The 27,992-nt window shown below is 40.1% G+C and overlaps 1 protein-coding gene across 1 annotated transcript in view; it reads left to right on the top strand.

The window, feature by feature from the left end:
- ABCC8 (ATP binding cassette subfamily C member 8) overlaps positions 1-27,256 on the top strand; it is a gene marked incomplete at both ends in the record, with an annotated part of 67,383 nt that extends 40,127 nt beyond the window's left edge. Inside the window, 21 exons of the mRNA XM_079537687.1 lie at positions 1,830-1,928; positions 2,802-2,886; positions 3,803-3,883; positions 4,988-5,125; positions 7,475-7,600; positions 8,077-8,176; positions 8,802-9,049; positions 10,174-10,334; positions 11,464-11,533; positions 12,114-12,271; positions 13,823-13,915; positions 17,351-17,453; positions 18,640-18,753; positions 19,370-19,490; positions 19,653-19,783; positions 20,472-20,550; positions 21,427-21,535; positions 23,086-23,189; positions 23,765-23,898; positions 25,231-25,293; positions 27,119-27,256. Coding sequence (XP_079393813.1) covers positions 1,830-1,928; positions 2,802-2,886; positions 3,803-3,883; positions 4,988-5,125; positions 7,475-7,600; positions 8,077-8,176; positions 8,802-9,049; positions 10,174-10,334; positions 11,464-11,533; positions 12,114-12,271; positions 13,823-13,915; positions 17,351-17,453; positions 18,640-18,753; positions 19,370-19,490; positions 19,653-19,783; positions 20,472-20,550; positions 21,427-21,535; positions 23,086-23,189; positions 23,765-23,898; positions 25,231-25,293; positions 27,119-27,256 — 2,455 coding nt within the window. The remainder of the gene's footprint in view (positions 1-1,829; positions 1,929-2,801; positions 2,887-3,802; positions 3,884-4,987; positions 5,126-7,474; positions 7,601-8,076; positions 8,177-8,801; positions 9,050-10,173; positions 10,335-11,463; positions 11,534-12,113; positions 12,272-13,822; positions 13,916-17,350; positions 17,454-18,639; positions 18,754-19,369; positions 19,491-19,652; positions 19,784-20,471; positions 20,551-21,426; positions 21,536-23,085; positions 23,190-23,764; positions 23,899-25,230; positions 25,294-27,118) is intronic.
- Positions 27,257-27,992: the final 736 nt, after the last annotated feature.

The following is a 27,992-nucleotide window of genomic DNA, read 5'->3' as shown; positions in this document are numbered from 1 at the left end:
AAAAAGCATGATGTCTTTCCTGCCTTGATGTGTCATCCCAGCGTCAGTTTGCACTTCAGATTATATTAGGCAGATTTACTAAATTCCTAAATTGTAAGGAATTTTGCCCAGTTCCGTGCTTGTTCCCCAGTTCCTTGCAGTGCAATCAGTAGCCTGACAGCAGAATCTTAGCCAGAATATGAGTGGTGTATGCAGGCATTGTGATGGCTCTCAGCATGGAGTGAGTGTGACTGAGTGTACCTCTGAAAGACAGAGAACTGCCTAGAAATCTTCTTAGACCTTTTTCCTCAAAACTTCAATATTCGTTTTTCAAAGATAAAATCTTTGATTGCTTTGAGAGTTAATAGCAGGAAAGACACAACACAATTTGAAGCAATAAAAAGAGGGGAAGGGAATAGACGTTCATCTTGGAACGCTCAGAGCAATTTTGTCTCAATCACGGAGTTGAGCACTGCATACTAATTGAAAAAATACTTTCCCTCCTGAGTCAGTAATTAGTGCTTTCTGAATTAGATTTTGAGGGTTCAGGCTGAGCTGCATAGGGGTTTGTGTGTATGTGTGTGTGTGTGTTCATCTGTGTTTCATTTTCCAGTAAGAGAATTCACAGAACAAAATTAAATTTTAATGAGCAATCAGATTTTTGAACTGGGAAGCATGCTACCAAGGTAGCACAACTGTGTTCTTCCAGATCATCAGTGAAAACTGGATCCTATAATGACGCCTAAGCAAGCTTGGGGAAAGGCTAAAAAATGAGCAGGGCAAGTGACATTACCTCCTGATAGGAATTACCACAAAATTATAAAGCATTTTTTTTTCCTCCACCTTGTGGTTCGAGTTGCATTCAGGTCTAAGTGGAACGAGGCTGTCTAGCAGACAAAGGCTGTGCGGGGTGAGAGGTCAGAGCTTTCTGTTGGATTAGCTGATATCGCTGGGAGGAAAACAAATACACTTTCAGGCATATGATCCTTCCTTTGGCCCTTTTCTGGAGAAACAATGATGTGCCAATGAGTTTGTCTGTTTTTCCAGCAGTATCAGGTGTTCTAATAAAGCATCGTGCCTTTCTCCCAGCTCTGCCATCTGAGCCCTCAGAGCACAGATAGCCACAGAAACACTGTTAGCAGGCAGATACATTTTAAGTCGTAGTAATAATAACACAGATTAAAGAAAATCTGCATCAAGAGATCTCGTTTGCCATCTTCCGAACAGCGTTCCCTTTTGTGGCATGATGGGGGCAATTCCACAAGCAGAGATTTAGCGGCTTGTTTTTGTCTGTGTCCTTGTTTTTGTCTTCACAGAGACAAATAAATAGAAAAATGTTAACCATGGAATCCTTATGACTCAATTTCTCTTTTGATAGCGAGGAAAATAAATGTGTTCAGGGGAGAATTGCCTTTGCTTAAGTGTGGAGTTGTTATATTTTTTAAATACTTTTTTTTAATACATTAGAAACATTATCTTTGAACACCTCTCCTGAAATGCGCTGCCTAACTGGTGTCATCTGCTATGCATTTTTAATTAATCTCTCCAGACAGAGCTGGGATTCTGTTTTTTGTAATTTTTATCCTGTCACCTGCACTGCTCAGGCTTAAGGAGTTAGCTTCTGCAAAACACTCTCACAGCAGAAAATGAGGGAGCAAACTGACATTCAAGAGAACCAGCTCTCGAGTTAGGTGATCAGTTGCAGTGTTCTGTTGGAAATCGTCCTAAAGAGCAAAAAGGAAAGGCAGCATTTTTTGAGATTTGTTACTGGTCTCTACACAAAAATAAAAAAGGTTTCCAATAATCCCTACTGCAGTGGTAAGCTGGAAACTCCTGTTTTGTTTTTCCAGGAAAAGAGGATCAGTAGCATATGCATCACAGAAGCCTTGGCTGCTCAACGCCACAGTGGAAGAGAATATCACATTTGAAAGCTCTTTCAACAAACAGAGGTAATAGGGTTCAGCCCTGTTGTGTGCTTTCTTCTTTTAGCTAAACTGCGGTGCTGCATACTTCTGCACCTTCTGCACTGACACACTGGCCCCATCCCACTCCGGTAACGAACAGTTCACCTGTCTGAACATGACAGAAGGCACTGAGTCCTGGACAGCCAGCTTGGACCACGATTTTCCTGAAGGACACGAGACAGAGTTTGGTCTCACTTGGCCTGGAGTGTAGAACTACTTTGGTTTCCAAGGGCCGCATTTGTGCAGCATGTGGTATTTTCTCCTTATCCCTCATTGGCAAGTTTAATTGCCTTGGTCAGTGGTAGGTTGTGAGCAAGGGTAATGTCTGTTAAGATTTCTGTATTTGGTATACTGTGAAGGATTAATGGGCTGCCTTTTTATTCTGTGTAAATGACCACAAAGCATTCTAAGAGACTTGGAAGTTACTGTGGTTGTTCCATGATGTTCCCCCTTCTTCCCACCCTAAAATAAGTAGATAGCCTCTCATTCACATCCTGCATGCGTTTTCTTTGTTTGTTTGCTTTTACCATCCTTGGGTATTAAAACAAGAAACAAAGCTTCTGGTTAGAAATGCATCTAAATGCCAAACAGTAATGATATGGTATAGAAGAAGCTATTCTTCTTTTGCCTGGTTTTAGCTATTCAGTATTTGTATTTGGGAAGATTCTTTTTCTTAGCTGAAATGGTATTTGCTTGCCTGCAGTTGAAAGAGATCCCATTAGAACAATTAGTGGCTAACAAATACATTTTCCACCGTGTGATTTTTCCAGCTGGTTAACTTTGTTCCTCTTCAGGTAGGAAATGTGCTTCTGTGGCAGTATCTGTGTGGATTTTGCATTACCTTTTTTGTTCCCACAGGTACAAAGCAGTAATTGATGCTTGTTCCCTCCAGCCTGATATTGACATTCTCCCTCACGGAGACCAAACCCAGATTGGAGAGAGGGTCAGTAAACAGCTACAGGCTTCTATTTTTGTTTTAGATATGTAGAGGTTTTTTATTATTTTCTTATGTTCTTAAAATCTTACCAGCTATTTGACAAGAAAGGTCATCTTTTGGTAAGTGTACATTTGAGTCATTAGTCTGAAAGCTGGTTGCTTGGTAAACGAAGAGACACTGTCATTTATGTGAGGTGCCATGATTTAAATGTGCTGCTATCAAAGTGTTTGACTAATTCTGCTGACAGCACATATTTTGCTTTATTTGGGGGTAATCTAAAAATAAGTGCCAATTCCATCAACAGTACACCCAGACACATAGTGACACTTGCACTCACACAGCAACAACAAGGACACGTTTCCATGCCTAATTGCCATACTGACTGCCATGTTAATTTGCAGAGCATTAGTTCATTGTGTAGCTAAATGAATGTAGAACAGAAAGAGAAAAGTAGAGGGATGGGATGAAGTGGCAGGGCGGAGGAGCAGACCTTCTGGTAGCAGAGTTGGCTTGTGAGAGCTTATGGTGTTGGTAAAACTGCAGCTGGATTGCAGGAGCTACTGATTGCAGCAGTTGTGATACAGAGCCTGATGGACCTAGCACGGTGTGGTGACGTACAGGTGTAAAATGCAGATAGGATGTAGCAGACTTCTGATGCCGGTTTAGACTCCCTGCAGAACATCCACGTGCTGCCTGCACCATTGTGCTGCCATCAGCCGTTAAACATTTCTCACCCCTGTTCCATATAGAGCTCAGATGGCCTGCTCTGGCTTCTCCAACAGTCAGCATACTGTGCTCCCAGCTCCCCTGCAGGCCTACAGTTATGAAATATCTCTGAATTTTTGTTCAGATAATCAAATCAAAATATAAATATTCAGCTGATGTTCTTCTAATTGATGTTATTTTTCCTGCTTATCTCCAGGGTATTAATTTGTCTGGAGGGCAGCGCCAGCGTATCAGTGTGGCAAGGGCACTGTACCAGCAGACAAATGTTGTGTTCCTGGTGAGTAGATGCCATTATGTTTATGCTGCAATCAGAAGCCCAAGATGTAAACATTTACAGTGTTTCATGGGAGGCACACAGAACATTGTGCTTCACTAAGCTAAGCTGAACGTGAGCTGTTTATTTTATATCTGTTGTTAGCTAGCCTGCAGGTATGGAGTGTTTCGTAAATGCTGTGGACAGGCAGATACTAGGATACAAATTGAAAGGCTGTTGCTTACCCTCTCTCTGTTGAAGTTTATTTTGAGTCTTGTATTTATCCAGAAATCTGTACCCAGAAGTTTGGTGGTCTCAGCAATATTTATAACATTCCTAAGCTGTCTCAGGCATAAAATGAATGTTGTCTTGTGTCAGAGGTGTTTCCTTTCTGCAACAAACTAAGCTGTCTTCCCGCCCTGAACTGCTCTTTGTGTATCCTGTCCAAATTTCAGCAGATGTACTGTGGAAAAGAGTGGGAGCAGGCTCTAAAAGCCCAGTAGATTAAGTGAAAAAAAAAATTATAGATGATGATGCAGATTAGCTTATTCCTAAATTAATTGCTTGTAATGGGTTGTTTTAATAAGATGAAGTTAGCATAGGCCATAAATCATCTGATGAGGATCATCAAACAGATCAGTACTTTTCCTTTTGTGATGCTTTGTTAATAAAGTTTCATCATAGGGATTTAAAAAATAATTTAAAAAGTCATAAGATGGAGAGTATGGAAAACGAAACTGTTCTATTTGTCACTGTCTCTGGAGCAGTTTAGATAACATATGCCATCAGTACACACTGCTTCGTTGTCTTGAGTCGTACAGAAATCACAGACTGCAATTACCAAGGCTGTGAAGTGCATCTTTTAAGAAGTGCAGTTTCCAGAAGGCCTCGGGAAACCTGGCATTTGCACAGCTGATGTTACTGTATGTCTGAGTACTCACTGCAAAGACAACAACAGACTGCCTGCAGCTCTGGTGGGAACTTTCAGAAGACTTCTCCTTTGAACAATTTTGATCTTCTGATGACCTCTTTTGATTGTCTGTATTGATCTAACTGCTTTTACCAGTAATAACATGCACCAGTTTCCTTAAAACAACTCACAAGCTGGCCTTTTCTTCCTCATGACAGGATGATCCATTTTCTGCACTGGATATTCACCTGAGTGACCATCTCATGCAAGAAGGAATCCTGAAAATGCTACGAGAAGACAAGCGTACAGTTGTGCTGGTGACCCACAAACTGCAATACTTGCCCCATGCTGACTGGGTAAGAAAACTCATTTTATATATATATATATATATATATATATATATATATATATATATATATATATATATTAGGAGGCAAGGAAGTGGCACAAATATGTCTTCTACAAAGAAGACTCTCACTTTGTCTTTCTACCAAGTGGTAGTTTAGTGAGAAGAGTCACAATTAAGGTCTTGCAGAAGTTAGACAGTGAGTCTGGAGTGTGTGATTTTGGAATTCCTGTTGTAGAACACCTTAACAGGTCTGATTTTCCTAGAGATGATACTTGATGGTCTCATGAAAATGGGCTGTGTCTAAAATACAAGCATCTCAACCCATTTCTAACATTGTAAAATTTTGTTTTCAGAACAACAAAATGCTGGAGTGACATATTTGCCTCTGTCTGTGATGTTGCCAGGAACTTGTTTGTGGTATCACAGAAAAAGGTGTTTTTTATGATGTTTTTGGTTGTTGAGACGTGTGGAAACGCAAGGAAAAATGGCATTTCCTTGGGTTTGATAGCAGTAGATAGCACATCAAAAACTCTTCTTCACATTGATGACGGAATTTTAAGAAATAGGCATTATTCAGTTCTGTTTCTTTGCTGCATCTTGAAGTTTACAGGAAAAAAAATGAAAGCGTGCTTCCTGTAGCAGTTTGCAGTTACAAATGATAAAGGTAAAACAGACCGTGTAGGATAAGGAGATTTATTTTGTTGGAATTCTTTTAGTTTCTTGGCTCACCATTGCACTTCTCCTGCAGTTACGTAGCCACAATACCTCACCCAAGATTGATTACTGCAGTGCTGCCTCCCAGCAGGAATTCTCAGTCATTTGCAGCTCGCATGGACTATAGAAGCAGTTATTTTGTGTCTCAAGCAATAAACATATTTCGGCTACTTTCTGTGATTCATATTGGCCTGCTGTAAAGCTGCAGATGGCCATTAATCTCGTTCTGGTCATATGTTTAGTGGGAAGCATTTATCTTCTACTGTGTCTGCTGTGACCTTGGCCCTCGGCTGTACATCTTTAAGAGTTAACACTGTTCTCAGTGCAGTTCTGCTTTTGCTGCTGGTGTCTCTGGGTACAGGAATTTTGTCTTCCTCTCCATCTGAAGTCTGCCTTAGCTTTTTAATGTGCACAGCTATGTTCCTGTATCCAGTATCATCTTTCTCATTTTATTTTCCAAATGTCAGACTCGTTTCTAGGTGTCTCTGTTTTATGAGTTTATCAATGAGAAGGTTTTTATTACCTTCTAAGTAGGCTTCAGTAATGTTTCATGAAATAGACTTTCAAATACTCTGTAGGACAGGAAGGGTTTGTATTAGTTAAGTTTATTAATAATTACTATTTATTAAGAGAGAGTTGAGAATTTTTACCAAAGCAAAAGTCTCAATAAGCCTCAGCAAGTTTTATACAGCACAGTGCAGATAAAATATTTTATTTTGGTTTAGTTTAAGGAATTTTAAATAGAAATATCTGAAACGTGTGATGGCCTTCCTGTATGTGCATAGCAAAACCCTTTGAAGAATTTAGAGTCCCATCTATTTCAGGACTTTATGAATAAATCGACCACAAAAAGACCCATTTGCTTTTTTTTGTTATTACTTTTCCTGCGGTGTAAAAATTCTCACTAATAAATGAAATGCGCTTCCTATTTATTTCCATCTCAATTTCTCAGTTTCTAGGGAGAAAATAAACACTGCATTAACCATCTTCTAATGATGTCATGTGAGTTTACAACCCACACGCCTCATTTTCCAATTCTCCTTGTCAGATACCAAGTTAAGGTAGCTGCATTATGTGTACAGTGTGGTTTCGCTGATACAAACCCGGAAACCTCACTCTTCAGACTTTGTCTTGTAGACATAAGTTTTTTTTACACTGTGTCCACTATTTATGCTTTTAAAAGCTTTAGGGATTCAAAATCCCGAGCTTTTCCTTATCAGGCCCATGGTATCAAACAGACGGTGGAGCCAGTATGCTCATACCTAATTGCCTGAATGAGGGCAACACACGCTGCGCAGTGTGCTGCTAAAAGCCTTTTCCTTTTAGGAGGCAAGAGAACTCTAACATCTTATCTTGCTAATGACTTGTATTTATACAGCAGTGCTTTCTACTGTCTGCTGAAGAGGACCCCATTCTTTTTTCCTACTTAACAGCAGCCTTCCTTTTGGAAAGAGTGAGGTGGAGGAAGCTCTGTATTTTTCAGCCTCTCAAGTAGAAGGGATGAAGTTGAGAGATGACTAGACTGATTCTAAAAGACAAATTTGTTCGTAGAAATATTCTGTTGAAAAATTCTGACCAAAACCAGTGTACCCTTAAAATAGAGATGTATGTGACCTCCCAACTTCTGTTTCTGACTTCTTAGATAATAGCGATGAAAGATGGCTACATCCAGAGAGAAGGAACACTCAAGGACATACAGAAATCTGAGACTGAGCTTTTCGAACACTGGAAGACACTAATGAATCGACAGGACCAGGAGCTGGAGAAGGTTTTTGTTGGGTCCTGTCTAAGGAATACTAAATTGGGCCACGTAATGGGAACAGCATTGTTTAGGCACAGTGCTGACAGCTGTTTGTGTAGGATGTACTTGAATTTACTAATTGCATTAGGTGACGTTCTTTCACATTTGCATGTAAGAGGTTCTCCAAATCGCTTTTTCTCTTTAATACTACGGCACAAATGAACAAGATGTTAGTGTTATTTCTTATTAATTTAGAACTATCTGTCCAAGTTGAGAGCCCACGACAGAGAGCTGGCATTGACAAACTGCAGTGAATGTCAGTTACATAATGGATGCCCTTGGTTTTATGCAGCAGTGGCACATCAGTCCTTTGTAACTGCATGATGGAAGATTCTCGCTTCCTTTATTTTTCATTGATGTTCTGATTGAAAACAAATTTCCTCACAGTTATTCATGTTTTGATGAATTCTGTGGTTGAAAGCACGCAAACTGTTCCTTTTTAGGAGACTACAATTGAAACTAAAACTGTTCTGGAAAGAACAAATCTCCGGAGGACTATGTATTCCCGTGAAGCACTGTTGAAAGATGATGAAGAAGATGAAGGTAAAAGGGCACCCTTTATGCCCAGCACCACTACACTGCTGTTTTACAGTTTAATTATATTACAATGAATTAACAACTTTCAAACCAGCAGGAGAGTCCTTGGTTTTCAGGTAGGTCGTGGTTTCTAAGAGTGCTGTTTCCATTGAGTTTATCTCTGGATTAATGTTTTCAAACCATTAGAAGTCATAGCATCTGTCAAACTTTTGAGGGATTTTTAATATACTTAAAATAATTTGATAGTGAGAGATGAATTAATTTTGACTAATTCGTGTTGGATGAGCTTCAAACCTGTCAACAGCTGAGCACACTTGTTTAAGGTTTTACATAGGAAAAAATCACTTCCTTTTTTAAATCAAGCCAGCACTTCTAAGTTGCCAAATGTGGCTGAAGACGTTGAACAACTAGTACTGTGCTTAGTGCATCTTCTCAGCACGTATTACTTATTATTATAACTTTAGCAAGGTAATACGTGCTTACCTGAGCGAATAATTTCACCTGAAAGCCTTTTTGCTGTATGATAACTTGTATTTTGAAGTTGCCACTTGCCAGCTCCTGTGAAAGGTGCATAAGAGGAAGTCAGTGTGACTGTACTCTTTTTTTCTATTTATTTTTTTGGACATTGCAGAAGAAGCAACAGAAAGCGATGATGAAGACAACCTGTCATCTGTGCTACATCAGAGAGCAAAGATGCCTTGGAGAGCATGTGGGAAGTACCTCAGTGCAGCAGGGATACTCCTCCTGCCACTGCTGGTTCTGTCCCAGCTGCTGAAGCACACGGTGATGGTGGCCATTGACTACTGCCTGGCGCGCTGGACTTCAGATGCCATTTCTGAGAAGATGGAGGTTGAGCTGAAGAACTGCTCTCACTGTGAGGTACGAGATACCTTGCACAGCCCCTCCTCAGGTGTAAGCAGTGCAGAACTCCCACACTCAGCCTCTGCTCCAAGATTTGTATGCAGTGTGCTATGTTCCTAGTAATGGAGCCACTCCAGAGCATTTTGGACATTAATGCATTTTCGGGCACACAACACAATAAAGCTAACAATTAAGTTGTGTGCATTGTTGTTCTCCTGTTGCCAGACTGATTACGTTTTCATCATCTAGCTGATATCCCTACTCTTTGGTCTCTAAAGTGATTTTGATATTACCGTACTTCTTTGTTTTCCCCATATGATAGAATTCTCACTACAGTAGGGCATTCAGGTTCTGTAATATATGAGGAACCCTGATTTTTAAGATCACTATCCTGTTTTCCTTGTTCTCCGGATAAATTTCACATGGAGCTGACCTCAGGGTTACCTAGCAGGGTTCTCTGTGTGTACAAAGTTGTCGCAGAGGGATTTTGTTAGAACTGAGATTGCTTTCTTCGTGGGAATTGAGTGCCTCTGAATAATCCCACACAGATGTTTGGGAGGTTCATGTTTGATTTCACCGGGATCACTTTTTCTTCTCTAAAAGTTTTCTTCTCTAAAAGCTTTATTGATGATGGATTTTAATATGAAATTAATATTTAAAAATAATAGTCTATTCTATTCTGTTCTGTTCTGTTCTGTTCTGTTCTATTCTATTCTATTCTATTCTATTCTATTCTATTCTATTCTATTCTATTCTATTCTATTCTATTCTATTCTATTCTATTCTATTCTATTCTATCTCACTCAAAGGATAGGCCCAGTCACCAGAGCCATAGCAAATGCTTTGAAGATGTTGTTGTTTTTTTTCTTGAGATAAGATTTTCAAAATTATCAATCAGTTCTTTTTGTAGTGTTCTATCATTGTAAATTTTGAATTTCTCTTACTTTCCTGCAACCAGTCACTTCTCCAAAGGATAAAAAAAACTTGGGCTTAACGTGAAATCACTGGAAATTTAATTTTGGGAAAATCTGGGGAAGAAAGAAGGATTTACTCCTTACATTTTTTCAGTCCTGCATTTGTTTCCATTGGTTTTTAAGTTTAATTTACAGTGAATAATGTGCTGCTCTTTCTTTGTTTCTTAGGTTTTCAACCACTCTCCATATTCAAAAATTTTCAGCATTCTCTGCTGCCTTGGGATTGTGTTATGTCTTGTCACATCCATAGCAGTGGAGTGGACTGGCTTGAAAGTCACCAAAAAGCTGCACGCTTCTTTATTGAATAAGATTATTTTGGCACCAATGAGGTATTCCTCTGATTGTAATACAAACAATTGTCATCATTCTGTATTCCTTACTTCAAGGCAGTCTCCTTTTTCTATAAAGTGGTCGTGATTCACATTTTATAGTGCATCACTGAAGGTCACCAAGTATCAAACTACTGAGCAAACTTTGATAAATGGTACCCAACTTCCTCAAGTTCCTGGACGGTAGTCAAGTGCCTCTCCTGTCTGACTGTGGCTGCAGATATTTACTTCCTAGCATCTTTTATTTCTCTTTGCTGTTTTAATTAAGGAGAAAGCACAATAATTGGAGATGCGTGGTGCAGTTCATGCAGAGTGCGTGTCATAATCTTAACATGGAAGTATTTACTGTCAGCAGTGATTGTGCAAGCCCATGAAAGTCAGGGAGCCTGGATAAGTGTCATCACAGGCCTCAGTGGAGCACACTGGGATTGCACAGATAGCAGGAAAGGCCTTTGTCCTTGGTGCGTTTTATTTCCAGTGCTGCCACATTACAGTTGTAGCTTTATTCAAACCTGCAAGTGTTGAACATTTGGAAGAATACTTATTTTAGTGTTAACCATATTTAGCTCAGAAGTCATGAGGAAAGGATAAATATTGAAAATGTCATTAAAAAAAAGCAAGCACTTTTTTTTTTTCCCCCAAGACAGAATTAGACTTTAGATTCATCATAAGCTAGGGGACAGTTAACAACTACGCAGCAATAATGAAGTTTGTATGTTGGATGGGCAAGTGTAAAGGAAAGGACTTGTGATGCATTATGCCAGCAGTTGTTCTTATTATGCATTTTTATTCTCAGGAAAAAGTCAAAACTTGGGATTGAGCTTTGCTTGCATTTTTGATAAACTGAAGAGTTTAAAATTGCAAACGTGAAAGCAGATGTAATCATGTGATTTACATAGGTTGGGCAGTAAAGGCAGCTGAGGAGACGTTTGTTGTTGTTGGGGATGGTCAAGATTGCTGTTCTATTGGGGAAGCTGTGCTTATGGGGAAACATGAGAAACTTTGCCATGTTTGTCGATTTACTGCCTTGTGTTTGTAGCACAGTGCATAGTTTATGAAAGACAGAAAAGAAATTAAGAACCAGTTTAGTATGGGTGGTATGATTCTCCCATTCATTGCCTCATTTCAGGTTTTTTGAAACAACACCTCTGGGAAGTATATTAAACAGATTTTCAGCTGATTGCAACACCATCGACCAGGTACTCAATACATACATTTGAGCTCCCATGATACCTTATTTTTTCAGTCTGAAAAATTGCATTCTCTTATTTAGGTGAAATTTGCAGGTGATCTCTAATGTTGAATATTGCATCACTTTGCTTCACAGCTTTCTGGATTCCAAATGAATTCCTCAGCTTTAAATGCACATTGGAAAAACATTTATTTAATTAAGATATCCTGCAGTCATAAAAAGCTTTGCTTATTTTTTTTTCCATCTTATAGAAAAGGGAAGAGAAAATAGATCAATATCAATATCCTTAAACTAAGAGCACCCACTCATTTAAAAAGTAGGTAAACCTGCTCCTTTCAGATATGCGAACGAATGAATTGAGAAAAAGGCAAATGCTGTTGCTTCAAATATTAATGACTGAAATTCAGATTTCCATGTTTATTCCAGGCTGCAATGCTTTCCCAAAATCCAGCGGTAAATTCAAAAGCAGACCTGTCTGTTTAATGTTTCAAAGCTTCGATTTTATATATATATTTGTTTGTAACTGTGGGAGTCTTATATGCTATGCATTTATTTCTCTGATTCTGTGTACTTCTTTATGTACCCAGCATATTCCTGCCACCCTGGAGTGTTTGAGTCGCTCCACTTTGCTGTGTGTATCTGCTCTGGCCGTGATTTCGTACGTCACACCAATGTTTCTCATTGCCCTGGTTCCCCTTGCAATCATGTGTTACTTCATCCAGAAATACTTCCGAGTCGCATCACGGTGAGAATATAGACCTGTGTCATTCTGGCTATTGAAACATCTTTTGCAGTGCATGATGGCAGATTTGCAAAGGGCCTTTATTTTTGTCAAAGGCATTGTCTTAGCTGAAGGTGAGCAAAATCCAATCTAGTAAAATTTGTTGTTCTACAAGTGCATTTTGGCTCAGCTCTTTGAACCAAACCTGGGAGGCAGGAGCAGGTCTTTGTCCAGGATGAAAGTTTCTCTCAGTTCACATGACACAAGGGAGAGCTCATCGCAGCCTTCCAGTATTTAAAGGGAGTTTATAAACATAAGGGAAATCAACTTTTTACATGGGTAGATATTGATAGGACAAGGAGAAATGGTTTTAAACTGAAGGAGGGGAGATTGAGGTTGAATGTCAAGGGGAAGTTTGATACTGACACGGGCTGCCCAGAGAGGTTTGTGGATGCCCAATACCTTGAAGTGTTTAAGGCCAGGTTGGATGGGGCCCTGGGCAACCTGGTCTAATACTTGATCTAGTGCCTGGCAACCCTGTGTGTGGCGTGGCGGGGGCTGGAACTTGATGATCCTTGAGGTCCCTTCCAACCCAGGCCATTCTGTGATTCTGTGAAAAAGAAAAGAAAGACGAATCAAAACAAAAAAATAAAAACCAACAGCTTCTGTCCTCCCCAGGGGTTGCATGTTGGACATGTCCAAAAAATGTGGGGACAGAACAGAGAAGCTGATGTTTCACCTGCCTGTCCAATTGAAAGCAGAAGTCCATAGAGCCAGGCAGAGAGGCTGCAGAATGGAGCATTGCCTTGCTGGTACTGCCCTTTATTCCTGGTGGTTCCTGCACGTGGAAACATCCTCACTTGTTCTGAGTGTCTTTTAGCATTCAGCAAGTTAAGAATGTTAGCCACATCTGTGATTTTCTTCTCCTACAATTGTGCTGCTTCCCTTGTGGTGGTGCTCAACAAGCATTTGCAGCAGCACTGCATTTTTCCTTTTGTGTATGCATGGATCAAGAAGGACTCTTTGCAAGCAATTCTTAGTTCCTCTTGGAAGGACATGAGTCTAAATAGAATTTCACCCAATGTGTACTTCCACTGTCTTGATGACTAAACATGAAATTGAGAACTGCAAGTTCTCATTTACAGAGTCTGTGTATTGTTAGCTCAGTGTGAAGTTGTGCTGTCCTCTGGGGGTGGGGAGAGAACGAAGACGAAGTTGCATTTTGCCTTCTGCTTAGCTGGAACTCCTACTTGCAGTATCTCATTAAATTCATATTCAGCATTGAGCCACAATTATGTTTAAATGAATAAAATATTGAATATAAGAATTAGTAACAAGAGAGAAGAGAGGGAAGGCAGTGAAGGGGAAAGATCTATCCGGAAGTCCAGCACTGTGTGTAGTCGAGTTTAAAGAGAAAAGTCCTCCTGGGGACTTCATTCCCTGCTTAGAGACCTGCAGTGCTGCATTGCAGCCCATCTGAATGCTATGTGTGTCATTATTGTGCTAATATTCCCAGGAGAATAACTGGACAACAGAACTGACTTTTTACAAAATTATTTTTGTAACCCTCTGTAGGGACCTTCAGCAGCTGGATGACAGCACTCAGCTCCCATTACTTTCCCATTTTTCAGAGACTGTTGAAGGCCTGACCACCATCCGAGCCTTCAGGTACGGTTTTTTAAGAAAACATTTCTTACCTCTCTTCTGAGCGTCCTTCTTTGGTTCTGTTCTGCAAGTGTGCAGGTGCAGGTATTTGTCATTTGAATCACCCAGAAATCCATGGTCCCCAAAGCACTGTTAAGGGAAAGTGAAACACCGAGGACTAAATATTTTGCATGTGAAGGAGCTACTATAGAAAACCAGGCTAATTTATCTTCTGCTTGTACTAACCCTGCACACAATCACACGCAACCTGAAAAAAACTTTGTGGGTAAATGTGATTTAAGGAGCTAAATTGGCTTGCAATTACCGCAGCGTGTGTTGTGGCAGGCTGTGTATTTGGACAGTTTCCATGGCACAACGAATATGCAGCAACATGTTATGCCAGGATAATCTGTGTATGGGCCGATGTCCTGGTAAGATAAACTGTGCACGCTGGTAATTTCAGAAGCTACAAGTTATAGTTCAAGGTTGCTAGCTGAAAACGTGGTTGTTCAGATTGATTTTGAAAATATGCAACTTGGAGATACAATCCTTATCGTCTGTGCTGATGCATTTTTCTGCCAAGGTGAGCTCACAGGAGCAGCCTAGGAACACCTGATAACGTGCCTGAGCTGTGTATCAGTTACAAAATGGCAGTCGCTGCTACTCACAGAGTTCCAATGAAGCTACTGCGGCGCTCACCAGCTGCTTTCTCTCTGCATTGGTGCTATTCCTGGCTTTTCCCAGTTGATTCAAATGCAGTTGAATGTCTACCACGCCCATCTCATCTAGATATCTACGCATTTTGCCAGTTAATTAATGCTGTTACTGTTCTCTCTTTGAAACAGTGCTGCTTATTCTTCTTAACCTGCAGATTTAATTTTATAATACAATTAATGCAAAAATTAGACTATTTTTAAGCAATTCTAAATAGGATATAAACAGCAGAATGTAGGAACTACCAGGACAAAATCGTGTTTCTTTTTGGCTGAAGATAGCCTCCTAAAGAGAGGTAGAACAGCATAATATTTTCAAATTACTATTATTAGATATTTATTTTAAGTGCCAGCAGTGTTCTGTAGTTTGTAGCTATGTCTGCATTCGCTTTTAAGGAAATTCAATTTCTCTTTTAATTCTTGCTTTTCTCATTTACCTGCATAATCTTTCACATTATCAAGGGGATCTTTAGAGTATTATGACTGTATATTTTCAGTTGTTGACGCAGTAAATTCTATTGAATACCATCTGGCTAACGCTCTCAGCCAGTTGGACCATTCCCTCTTGGTCCTTCCTGTCACCTTGGGATGAATTCCCCCTTTAAAGAATTTTTTTCTGTGCTCTTTTTTTTTCTTGTACCCTGCACTAACGATGCATCTGTGACCCAAGCAGCTGTGTGCTCTGTGAGTCCTGTACTCCATCTGCCTGCCAGCCTCCCGCATCAGCTGCTAACCTGCCTATTTATAGGCCTGCGAAGCTTCTCGGCTGCCTAACATATTAGTGGGAGTGCAGTTCAGACTTGCTCGCTTGAGTGGCCCTAAAAATAACGCTAACTCAGGAATCTAGTCATCTAGTTAGGTGCCAGTTGTTCCTTAGTTGCTCTCCATCCTGTACTTACTGAGAATGCATAGGGAAAGAAACATGCAAAAATCCAGAGGGAGATCAGAGAGACAGCTACTGCTGCAGCTATAAATACACCTTCAGCAGATGCCATGGGCTGATTTATAGCTTGCAAGTGTGTCTGGCACCTCAAATAGCATTGGTGCTAAGTAATCAATAAATTGTAAATGTGAAGGTTTCTGCAAAGACAAGGCTGTACTCAGAGAAACCGGAGAAGCTAGGGATACCTTCTGTGGACAGATTCTGGTATTTCTGCAGTGCCCCACTGACAACAGTAACTTTGTCTGCACCACTGCTCCGCATGCGTACTTGTGGCTGACTCATGATGCGCACTTCATATCTACATCATGTTTTGCCTTGTGGTACGGAGGTACCAAAGATAAATAGGGGGGGTTCTAGAAGCAGCACGGCCGTCTCCCGGTGGTAGAGCTCTGAGGGCAGTGTGTCCTGTGGACAGGCAGGGCCCTCCAGCTGCAACATGGTGTGACGTGAGTGCTTGCTTGCTTTCAGGAGCGACCTTTCTACACTGTCCAAACACACCAATACATGTGGAGCCAGCCCAGGCCCTTAGCAGCCATTTTCCGTTACATACAGCCAACACGTCTGTTATGTGTGGACACACGGCTATACTATGTGAACTGTTACTTCATTTGCACAGAATCATGCTTTTTTGTCTGAAAAGTGTAAACCATTTACGTTGGAACTTTATTACACTGTACTCAAAATAACGGTTTGGGTATCCTGCAGCAGACAAATTTGAAACGTACTTCATAATTAAGCAAAATGTATAATTCCTTCATATCAGTGTACCAGGAGCTGAGTTTATAAATAAGCAGTGCTTGTTACAAGCATCATATTGAAGGATGTAAGTAGGGCAAAGTTTATAAAACGGTCAGCTTACAGATGCATAATCTTCAGGCCTACAAACCTCTGTTACTACCCTGAAAAAGACTTCTGTGATACCTTTCCTTCATTATTAGATATAATTACTGACACCTTTATTAAGATCACATGAAGTTATACCTGTGCAAATAAATATGCCCAGCTAAAAGAGGTGACTGGTGGACTTGCGTGCTGGCCAAGACCCCATCTAAATATGTGTAGCCAGGAGTCATCACGTTTCTTATCTGTTGTGTTCAAGGCAGAATTCATTCATGCAGCTTTTGTTATGAGTGGGTGCAGATCCACCATCAGAAGCTGTAAACAGACCTGTCTGCAATTGCTCTTAGTTTGTGTTCTCTGGCTAGTTCATTTCTGAAGGTAAAAAATTTGGTTCTTTCCACTCTGCTGCATTTTGTTGGCTTTTTGTTTTCTGAAGTGCTCCATTCATTAGCGATAAGGATAAACGTGTAATTAACACTGGAGCTTCCATGACCAGAGGACTTTAAGTCTATGCTTTAAAAATGGAAGAGTCTGTAGGCACTACAGCAATGTGAGCTGAAGTTTTAAAATTTAATCTGAGAAGAACTGCATTCTATGTGCACTCATACTTCTTTTCACAAGTACATGCATGGCCTATTTCTGTTTTGTTTTTCATTTCAGGTTTGTCTTTCTCACAGTTGCCATGTAATAAAATAATTAGAAAATGCCCCACGTTTCAGAAGTCGTGCACGGAGTTCTACCAGTGCAATAGAACCCATTTACTCCTGAAGTTACAAATGTAGTATACATATGTCAAATACAAATCTGTGCATGATGTTCTTGAACTACGGACTTAAAACTTCTGAGTCAAGCTCTCCATGAACACAAGCCACTCTAAATTAATTTTGCTTTCTGTTTTACCAAGACCCAAGGCCTGACTGTTTTCTGATCGGTTTAATTGTTGTTGTTTTTGCTTTTTTTAAGGTATGAAGCTAAATTTCGCCAGAAGCTTCTTGAATACACAGATTCCAACAACATTGCTTCCCTTTTCCTTACAGCTGCTAATCGCTGGCTGGAAGTCCGCATGGCAAGTACTTTTATGTTTAGTTTTTCTCTTGTATACACAGTGAATTGATTTCACTTTATTCCAAGCAACCTAAGAAAATGTCCAGCTGTTTTGCAGCCACATTTGAGTTTTGATGCTGTACCCTTACCTCTATGTGTATCTGTAATGAACACATGCCCTCCTATCCAGAAGTCTGAACAGAGTGTGAATTTTTCCTGTAACTTGTTGCTATTTCTCCAAGACTGGAATAATTCTTAAAGATCCCACTGTCTCCTTTGTGTACAGAAGAGTATCAGGAGATCTGGTCTGACAGTGTTGCCAGCTAGAATGCCTTTGAGAAACTGTCAGTCACTGCTAGCGGGCCTTTGCCTTGTCGCTCCACAGGAACATTTCAACATCTTTGAAACTCTTAATAAGCAGAACGATGTAGGCAAGTTTCTGCTTGGTTTGGGTCCTCTGAAGAATGCCAGAGATACTCAAGAGCCCATTTCCTTAGAATTCTCCAACAAAGTGGCCTGGCATTAAAAAAAATACATAAAAAATAAATCATTGAAAAGTAAATCAAGGAGTTTTGTGTTGTGAATGGCAGGATGCAGTGCTGCCATTAATGGTTCACAAAGCATAGAGGAATGCAAAGTACGCATATAGAAGAATAACAACTTCCCTCCTACAGAGGTCATTTTCTAGTCTGTTATATAATTTTACTCAAAGACTTCTCTGTGAGAAGTTGAATCACAGTTTTAATTAAAGCAGCAAAAGCCATCCTGGAGAGACACAATCTAATAGTTGCATTCTGTCCAAGAACAGCTTGTTTGAACAAATGTGATGGTTGCACCCAGAAGAGACTACAGTGCTTCCCAGCTGTCTCTCATTAGAGAGGATCTGCTCACAAAGGATCATGTGGGCATTTCTCTCACCTACCTCAAGTTTTTTCGGCCATCTCCATCATATGCTTAACATACCTGTATTGACTTTTCTAGAAGATAGGAGTGTTGGTACAACTCCAGTCTACAAAAGCATTTCCAAACAACACATCTATGCTAACAGCAATACAAATAGGTTCTCAGGCAAGGTCTGTATAAAGTTACAGGGTGTTTTCTGCCTATATGTTGAACTGTGCAATGGGTTTGTGTTTTGCTATGCAGTTATGAGAACGTTGTCATCATTGTTAGACTTGTAGTGATGGAGCTTATTCATGTTCCTTCAGGAGTACATTGGAGCATGTGTGGTACTCATAGCAGCTGTCACTTCTATTACCAGTTGCCTGTATAGTAAACTCTCTTCAGGACTTGTAGGCTTGGGACTAACCTATGCTCTTATGGTAAGAAACTTAGGACCCTTCTTGTCTCTCCCAAACATGTTTTTATAATTCTTCAGGGCACAGAGATGAACAGGAAGATTGAAGGTGTCTATACATCTCTCCGTGGGTACTGTAACATCACTGAAACCATGTGTTAACTTCAATGCACATTCAGAGGTTGACATATTTGAGTATATGCTTTTTCATTTTCTAGATAAAATACTCACTGAAACAGTAGTTCAAATATGTCAATAAAAATATGGCCAGGCTGCATTACTTTTGGTATTATCTTCCATTGTGAAGAATAATGTTTCAGTGCATCAGTTGTAATTATGTCCCAGTACATCATTCTGGACTGTCAAAGTGTTTTATTTAGCAAGATGATGTCTTTTCACCTGTCTTTGCTTTTTCTCTTTCTCTACTCATATCCATAGTACCAAAGTCTCTGTGCACTGCAGTTAGGAAGTTTAAGCCAAAGTCATTGTCACCCTATTGATGTGTACCATTCTGTTTGTCCACCACTTCAGCTCGTCGAGGCTGAACAGTTGTTGCTTTGGAGAAATATAAGCTGCATGCTGGTCAAATGATGCCAACTACTAAAAATCTGGAATTCAGGAGTTTATTTGCTTTACATCAGGTGTCTAACTATCTGAATTGGATGGTTCGTAACCTGGCTGACATGGAGATCCAGCTGGGTGCAGTGAAAAGAATCCATGGCCTTCTCAAAACAGAAGCTGAAAATTACGAAGGGCTTCTTTGTAAGTGCAGTTTTGTGCAGCATGCAGAAAGAGCTTGCTGAAATTTTAATGATTTTGCAGTGTATTACCATGAATAACTTAGTAAATCACTTAATGAGCTGATGAATTTATCATAGAAGGGTTGTTGGTTTATTTTTTCCTTCCCTTGTGTTTCTGGTGTAGCGTCCTCACAGATTCCTCAGAACTGGCCAGACAGAGGCGAGATCCAAATCCAGAACCTTAGTGTCCGATATGACAGCAACCTAAAGCCAGTGCTAAAGCATGTCAATGCTCATATTTCTCCAGGACAAAAGGTAAGTAAATGCAGTGAGTTTGAAAATATGTTTAGAGTAGTACACCATAGAAACCGTAGCTCTGGAAGGACATACCGCTGTTCATTTTAAGGACAGAATCACAGATATATTCTTTTTTCTGTAAAGGAATGTAGTGCACTGGGAAGAAATCTGCTGCGTGTCTTAGTTTTTAGAAGTACATTATAGTGAGAAGTCAGAACTACACACCACATGTCAGTATCCCAGTGCCCTGCTCTCAGCACGCAGTGACAAAAGAAGTGACAGTGACCCCATGCTACGTTGACCTACTTTCCATCGTTCCCATGTCGCTCCCCTGCCCTTATTCCCATCATTTCTCTATCGCTTGGCTGCATCTCTTTGCTCTCTTTTTTTTTTTTCCCTCCTGAATTCTGTTTGCCTGCGTCCTTCCTGCTCAGCAAAGCCACCTCTGGATTCTGTCCTTTGCTGGCAGCACTGGCCAGCTCCTTTCCATCACTCTCCAACGGTTCCTGTACACAGGACTGGCCTTGATTTATAACTAAACGCTCAGACCTGTAAAGACAAAGAGACAGCTTAGAGACTCTCTTGTAAACAGTTCAGTCTGATGGAACTGTTCAGTGGATTGGAATAGCATCTCCATCCAGCCATCTTAAGTGTCGAACACACTGCTCGTTTGCACTCAGCTGATGTTCATCTTTCTGTGTCACAGATTGGGATCTGCGGCCGAACAGGCAGTGGAAAATCTTCCTTTTCTCTTGCATTTTTCAGAATGGTTGACACTTTTGAGGGTAAGATTACACTTTTTCTATATCCATCAAGCTTAGCTTCTGGAGATACATTGATATGCCTTTCTTGAATAGCAGCAGCTTTGAAGTGCAGTTTTGGAATCTGTGAGATATACTGTCTGGCCACCTTTGAGTAAATGTGTTGTCATCTGCCATTTAACAGTTGTGCCGTTGATGAGTTGGATCAATAAAAATTCTCAGTCTCTGTAACAGAAGAAGTCCAAGAGTGACAGAGGGTGACAGTGCTGTTAATTCCCAACAGCAGGAGCAAAGAACAGAATGAGAAAATGTTCAAGTACAACCAAGGATCTGCACATAAGGCATAATAAATAGGACTCACTGGGTCTGGAAGACTTGTCTGCAGAGAGGCCTGCTGCCCTGGAATTTCCTGCCATACTTCTTTTGGTGTTCACTACAGCCACCTGCACACAGAGTGCCTTCCTATGCATCTTAAAAATGATGTCCACGGGGCCCTTGTGCAAAGCCAGACAGTTGTGGCTGGGGATAAAATTTCCAAGTACTCAATAGTGATTTGGCTTCCTGAAACGACTGTTCCCCTCTGTAACTAGTCACTGGTTTGAGGTAACCTCTTACCTTGTTGTTTGCTATGTGTTTGTGCTGGTCAAGCAGATAAGTAACATTTCTAATCATTCCTTAAAATTTACAGGTGTACTTCACATTCTTTATGGCTGAGGCTTAGTGTTAAGAGAACTGTACTTGTTGCTTAATCAGCACTTGTTTTGTTATTGAATAAAGGGATATGCAACTCCAGGTTTGTTCCTGCTGCAGTGTACTGCAACGGAAAGTGAGCCATGTCTTTGTCAGTGGCTGTGTGGCATGACCAGCAGTCTAGCAGACTGTCATTTTTCTTTTGCATAGGAAGGATTATCATTGATGGCATAGATATCGCTAAGCTCCCCTTACAGACGTTGAGATCCAGGCTGTCAATCATTCTCCAAGATCCTATTTTATTCAGCGGAACAATCCGGTAAGCATTAAGCACCAGCAATAAAAAAACAGTCACTGTGTGCATAATCCTAACGACTTGTACAAAACTGCTGATAGCAAGCTGTTAGATTTGGGTCTCCTTTCGGAGGATCGCTGGCTTTTTTTTTGGTGCTTTTATCCACCCCTGCCAGAGTGCACCTCCTCACTGCCTGTGCCTGCTTAGTGTGCTGTCACCATGAAGCATGCAGTGCCTGGGAAGAAGAGAAAGTAATTATTTATTCCTTTAGGATTGAGTTTAGTGCGTTGATCCATAACTATACAGCCATTCTTGAAATCCTCCTCCATGTTTTTGCATCTGCCTGCCTTATAAAATGATAAGAAGAAAATGCAGGTTTAATGCAGAGAAAGGGAAGCAATAGAACAATATGACAAGTAGGACTTGTGGGGTTTTGTATCCCGGAGCCTCTATCCTCTGTTGCTCCTCTAGCCAGCCATTCTTTCATCTATATGATCAAACAGCTTTTTGGGCTCTTCTTTTTTTCTCTTCTTTCTTCTTTGAGTTGATAATGCAGTAGAAACAATGAGCAAAAAGCTCTAGTTTCCAAAAACTGCCCCTTCATATGTCTGAGACATTTGCATTAGAAAGGAACAGTACGGTCCTCAGTACAGAGTTGCAGCACCTGCAGCTGTAGTTTCTGCATGAAAAGTCATTGGAGTTGAATGGAAATGATACAGGCTTCTGAGTTTGCTGACTTGAGACTAATACGGGTCCCAGGATTATCTCCTGAACTGGCTGAAATACAGCATGATTCCTTTGTGGCAGAAGACAGAGTGACTGTATCCCTTTGTTTTAATCGTTCAGCTATTCAGAAATACATTTAGGTAAGCATTGGCTGTTCACAGCACATACAGTAGCAGTAAAAAGTAAAACCAAAAAAAGTACACCTGGCACTGAATCATTTATTTCTGGTTATTGCTCTGTATACAAATATGATCCAAGAGTCACATTTGTAGCTATCATTTTTGGGCCACAGCAAACTGCAATAATATTCATCCGTTCATAAATCCATGATTTATTCAGTTGTGGTAAAGACTCACGTTTCATAATTCAGTGTGAAGCTCGATTGTTGTTTAGCGTTTCCGTAGCAGTAAGGACCAAAAGGACATACTGAATCTAAAAGGAGGGATGGTAGAATTTTTCAATTAAAAAAAAAAAAAAAAAAAGAAAGAAAAAGCCTGATTATATTCAACATTTCTTTCCTCAGAGTTTTTTGTAATAAAGCATAATGATTTCTTGACTTAATTCAGAATAAAGTAAATTCTGCAAGCGGAGATACCTGCAAAACAGGACATTCTTTCCCATTCTGCTGAACTGGGGAAGTGGCATTTTGTTCTTAATCCTAGCAGTGTAAGTACAGACCAAGTCTGCTTAATTCAGAGGATTTATACCAATCAGAGATATGAATTAGGCCCAGATCTCCAGCATGATTCCAATTATTTGCAGGCTTGTTTCTAAGCACACTGAAAGAAACACATGTGGACTGTAGAAGTTGATGCTGACTGATATTCTTGAATTGCACATAACTGTAGGTTTAACTTGGACCCTGAGAAGAAGTGCACTGACAGCATGCTGTGGGAAGCGTTGGAAATAGCTCAGCTCAAGCATGTGGTGAAGGCACTGCCTGGAGGCCTAGGTAATGAGACCTCCTGCTGGAGAAGACTGCTTTTTCTGTTCCCAACCTTTCTGTTTCACATTTTACTATTTATAAGGAAGGCAGTTGCTGAAGAAAAAGCTTTTAGGTTTATGGAAAGTGGAAAAAAAATGGTTTCCTGCAGGCACGGGTGCTAGATCCATCTAACTTTGGTGGTGGATGCCCCAACCCTGGAGACACTCAAGGCCAGGACGGATGGGGCTGTGAGTGCCTGATGGAGCTGGAGGTGTCCCTAACTTATAAAGCCTTAGAGTGGAAAAAAAGGATGGAGGCCACTTGGACAGGGATGCAGTGCTCTGGGTTGCACATGGCCAAGAGAAATTTACTCTTAAACATGGTTGGCTACTTTAATATCTAATAAAGAATACGTTGAGTTACAGTGAGTCAGAAGTTATGGTTGTTTGGAACAATAGATATAAGCACATAAAACTGGGTCAGCATCGGAAAATATTGGAAAATTTTGACAGTGAGATGTCTGCCCTGCTCTGACCTGTGCCTCTCATAAACACACCTATGTCCACAGCATAGAAGTGATGTTTTTGCTGTATCCTTTCCAGACGCTATTGTCACAGAAGGGGGTGAAAACTTCAGCCAGGGCCAAAGGCAGCTGTTCTGCTTAGCAAGGGCTTTCGTGCGGAAGACCAGCATCTTCATCATGGATGAAGCCACAGCATCTATTGACATGGCAACCGTGAGTCTGAAGTGTCTCCAGTTCCTTGTTTTCATTGAAGTGGGTGACAGCTGTTACATGAAAAGAAAAATGGGGAAGATGATACTATCGATGCTGTAACTAACTTACACCATATTTACTGTGGACTCATTTAGTTCTGCATTATTGGTAACTCATCTAACGTGCTTTTAAATCCTTTTACTAAGAATTGAAAAGTTATTGCAACACTGTTTGCATTAGGAAAGTGAAGTGTGTGTTGTTTTCATTGGCAGTTTGATTTCCTAAAGCAAACAAAGCTTTGGAAGGTCAGCTGCAGTCGTCAGTGGAGGGTAAGTTGGTGAGCAGAGAAATTTCCCCAACATGGTGGACAGGACGAGTCAGGAAGTTAGAAGTCTTGAAAACAGGGGTGAAGAAATAAGGACAAAGAAAAGACATAGTGGGTGATTGCATGAATTGCCAGAAATTGTTGGACAGAGGTTAAACCACACAGCAATAGCACACTGAGTGGATGTTAGCCAAATGGAACAGTACATTCTTAAGATTCTTCCTTGGTTATAAGCTTCAGTGTTCTTCATAATGACAGTATTCTATAAGTGAAGAATATAATGAAAGTGGGTTATTACAGCAGTCAGAATTTTTAGTTCTCTAAAATATGAGTTGGGTGTTAGTAAGGTTGGAATTGCACCATACAATTGAAACACGTTTTGAATTTTGAACACAGTTAATTCCTTGGGATATGCGTGTAGTGAAAAATTAATAGCAAATAAAGATATCCATTCTAGTGACATCTGTAAGCAGAGTTTGGTACACAACAATGTGTTTCCTAAATAGGAATGGATGAGTACTTGCTGAGTGAGAACTATGCACTCTCAAACTATCACAGATTCTTCTTCACTGCATACCAGGTACAGTCCCATGCTTCTCCCTGCACCTCATGGTGTTAGATGTCCCCAGTGTGCTGGGACATTCCTGGGCTTCCAGCAGGGTGAAGAACATACCATAGAGGGGCCAGTGTGCAGGCAGCCGGGCAGCACCCTGAATTTGTCCTCAATTTCCTTCTGTATGAGGTTGAATTTAGGTAGCAGGCCTTTCTTTGGGAGCCAGAGCACAGCCCATTTGTGGACAGCGCGATGGCACTGAAGCCAGGGGCAGTGAGGGCAGCAGCAGCAAACGGGGCCACCTGGGGGCCAGGCTCTGACCAAAGTTCTGCCGTGGAGTTCATTTCTCATTTCTGCTGCAAAGGATCAATAAAAGCATGTAATGATCAGTGGTTACTTAAACTTTCTAGTATCTATGTGCCTGTTTGTGTAACTTCTGCTCTTTGAAAAGCAGCAAACGTTTTCCTTTTTGTAGGAGAACATACTCCAGAAGGTGGTCATGACTGCATTTGCTGATCGTACTGTGGTTACAATAGCAGTAAGTAGTCTCTGCTACCATTCTGATCCAAACAAGAATTAGAAATGCTGCATTTCTTCATTTTTGTCAGTGTTAAGAAATCTGTTAATTTGGCCACTACTCTTTTGTTTTTAAATGAAGTGCTTAACCATCTAAACAGCTTTCTTATTTAAATACGTACAAACAGCTTCTTAACCACATTGCTCAGTGCTGGGTCTGATTGCCTGTGAAGACAATTCAGCGTGTGGTCTGTTTCCTGTTACATATCTTACACTAATTTCAAATATAACGTGACATTGGCTGTTGTGAAATACGAGTTTTCTCAAGGCACAATAATCATTTAACTAAGGAAGAGGAAAATTACTTGATTATTTCTGCCACTGGAGGGATCAATTTTGTTTCAGTATTTAAACAAGTGAAAGAGAATTTTACTGACTTATATAAATAAACCTTCCATCCCTGCTTAATGTGATCGAATTTAGGTTTGCATACTCCTGAAGTGATTGTACAAAGCTCTCAAGTATCTATAAATAAGATTGTTTATTGACCTGAATCAAAGCAGCTGGCTTGACAAATATGTCAGAACTACACATCTCTTTTAGTCCTCTATTTTCTAAAAATACATGTATTGCAGGGAGGTGAAATAAAGTAAATTTGCTTCTTTACATTTAAAAATAAAGCCCGATTCAAGAAATGTATGCTCAAGAATCTTACAGCATCTTTTTCTTTTCACTTACCAAATGTATAACAGAAAACCTGATTTATCTTGTGTTATTATGCAATTATAAGAAAAGCAAATGAATAAGAAGCATAAAACCTTCTGATTTCTCTCCATGAAAATACTGAGCGGTGCTGCACTGGAATGTGAGATTTCATTCCCTCCCCTGACTGCAGATTGGATCAATGTCGCACAAAGACTGCAGCAGGCATGAGATGTGTAGATGCTATCGGTGGCTATTTTATGGAACACCTGGCTAGGAAGGCAAAGAAGGAAGCACAAGTCCTGTTTTGACAAGAAGGGTGCCCAGAATCTGATTGAGAACCTTATGGCTGAAGAGTGACTGTGTAAAGGGTACTGTAGAGTTCTGAGATAAAACAGCCCTGCAGGATTAATGCAAGCCAAAACTGCAGTGCGGTTACATTCAACACTAAAAAGTGGAATTCCATAAAAATGGAGAAAAATTAATGGAGAAACGGTAGAGGAACAAAAAAGAAAAAACTAAGAAGCAAAGAATTTGATTGGGATAGTGAAAATTACTGAACAGTATGAGTTAAAACAATCCCAAGGCCAGTGCATACTATTTTATTAGGAATAGCTCAAATAAGGGAGAAGCGGAAGGTACGGTTACACATGTGACCACTTGCTGTTATAAAAGTTGAACCCACAGCCAAACGATAAAAACAGAAATGATGTGAAAATAAATAAGGGGGGCTAACAAAACAAAAAGAGAGAGATTGAGAGCAATGTCAAGAAGGCTTTGATAGTAGAAGCAGTACAGGGTTGGGAGAACACTGGAGAGCAGTACCACACACACTTGCTCCATTCCCATGTTCCTGACTGCCTTCTTGTGGGAACACTCAGTGACAGGACCCTGGGCTAGGGATGTCCTTAAACTCAACCCGTAGAACGTTTCACACTCAAGTACCTTATACAAGTGAAGTACTTGAATACCTGCGTGGCTCTTTGTCTTCATATTTGTCTGCTGTGTTTGCATGGTAAATCAGGATGAAAAATAGGACTATGTGGTCTTAAACTCGATAGGAAGATTAATTTCTGGAAGGCTGTCGTATACGGGAATAGATTTGGTGGATACCCAGAACTGGCATGTTGTTTATTTGTTTTCAGCACCGCGTGCACACGATCCTGAATGCGGATTTGGTCATTGTAATGAAGAGAGGGCTTATTTTGGAGTATGACAAACCCGAGGTTCTGCTGGAACAAGAAGACAGTGTATTTGCTTCTTTTGTACAAGCAGATAAGTAATTTAAAAAAATGAAGCATTTTAAAGTACAGTTGTATTATTCATTTTCTAACAATGTAAAATACCTATAAATGTAAAAATGTAAATACTATTTCATAATAAATCCGAACTTTTCCTTTTATAATAAAATGAGCAGTGTCTCCACCTGAAGCATTAATAAATTATCCATGTACCTTTCTTTTTTGTATACAACTATTCTTTTTTATTTTGCTACCAAAGAATCATGAAGTATTGTTGACCAAACCTGCACAGATGAAATATGACAAGATACAACATCAAACAGAAGCGTGGCCAGCATGGAGCTTTTGTGTAACTCTTACATCTCTCTTGTCATTTTGTTACTGTGTGATTTTATATGCATTGTAGCCCCACCATAGATAATGCTTATTATTGACTAAATGCAGAAGGAAAAAATAATATACCAAAGGTATTTCTGGAAAGCATATTTGCTCTTTTAATGATGCGACTATGTAAAGCTTTAATATCTAAATATAAAATCTATAAAACATTTCATTGCGGTTCGTTGATACTACTTGTGTCTCTTGGTCTCTCCCTTAATGTCTTTAAAAAATTAATCACAATTTGATTTCTTTAGGTTTTCCTAGGCTGCCTTGCACCTACCCCTATTGAATTATATTATACTGATTCCCAAGGGCCAGACTCCCTCCCAAATAGCGAGGAAGCTAAGAGGAGGGAGGCTGTGATGAAGTATCAGTATTTAATGCACGCCGTTTCCAG

Source organism: Tetrao urogallus (genome assembly GCF_951394365.1).
Source record: "Tetrao urogallus genome assembly, chromosome: 6".
NCBI lineage: Eukaryota > Metazoa > Chordata > Aves > Galliformes > Phasianidae > Tetrao > Tetrao urogallus.
Note: the sequence above shows the minus strand (reverse complement) of the source record. Positions and strands in the feature narration are given on the sequence as shown.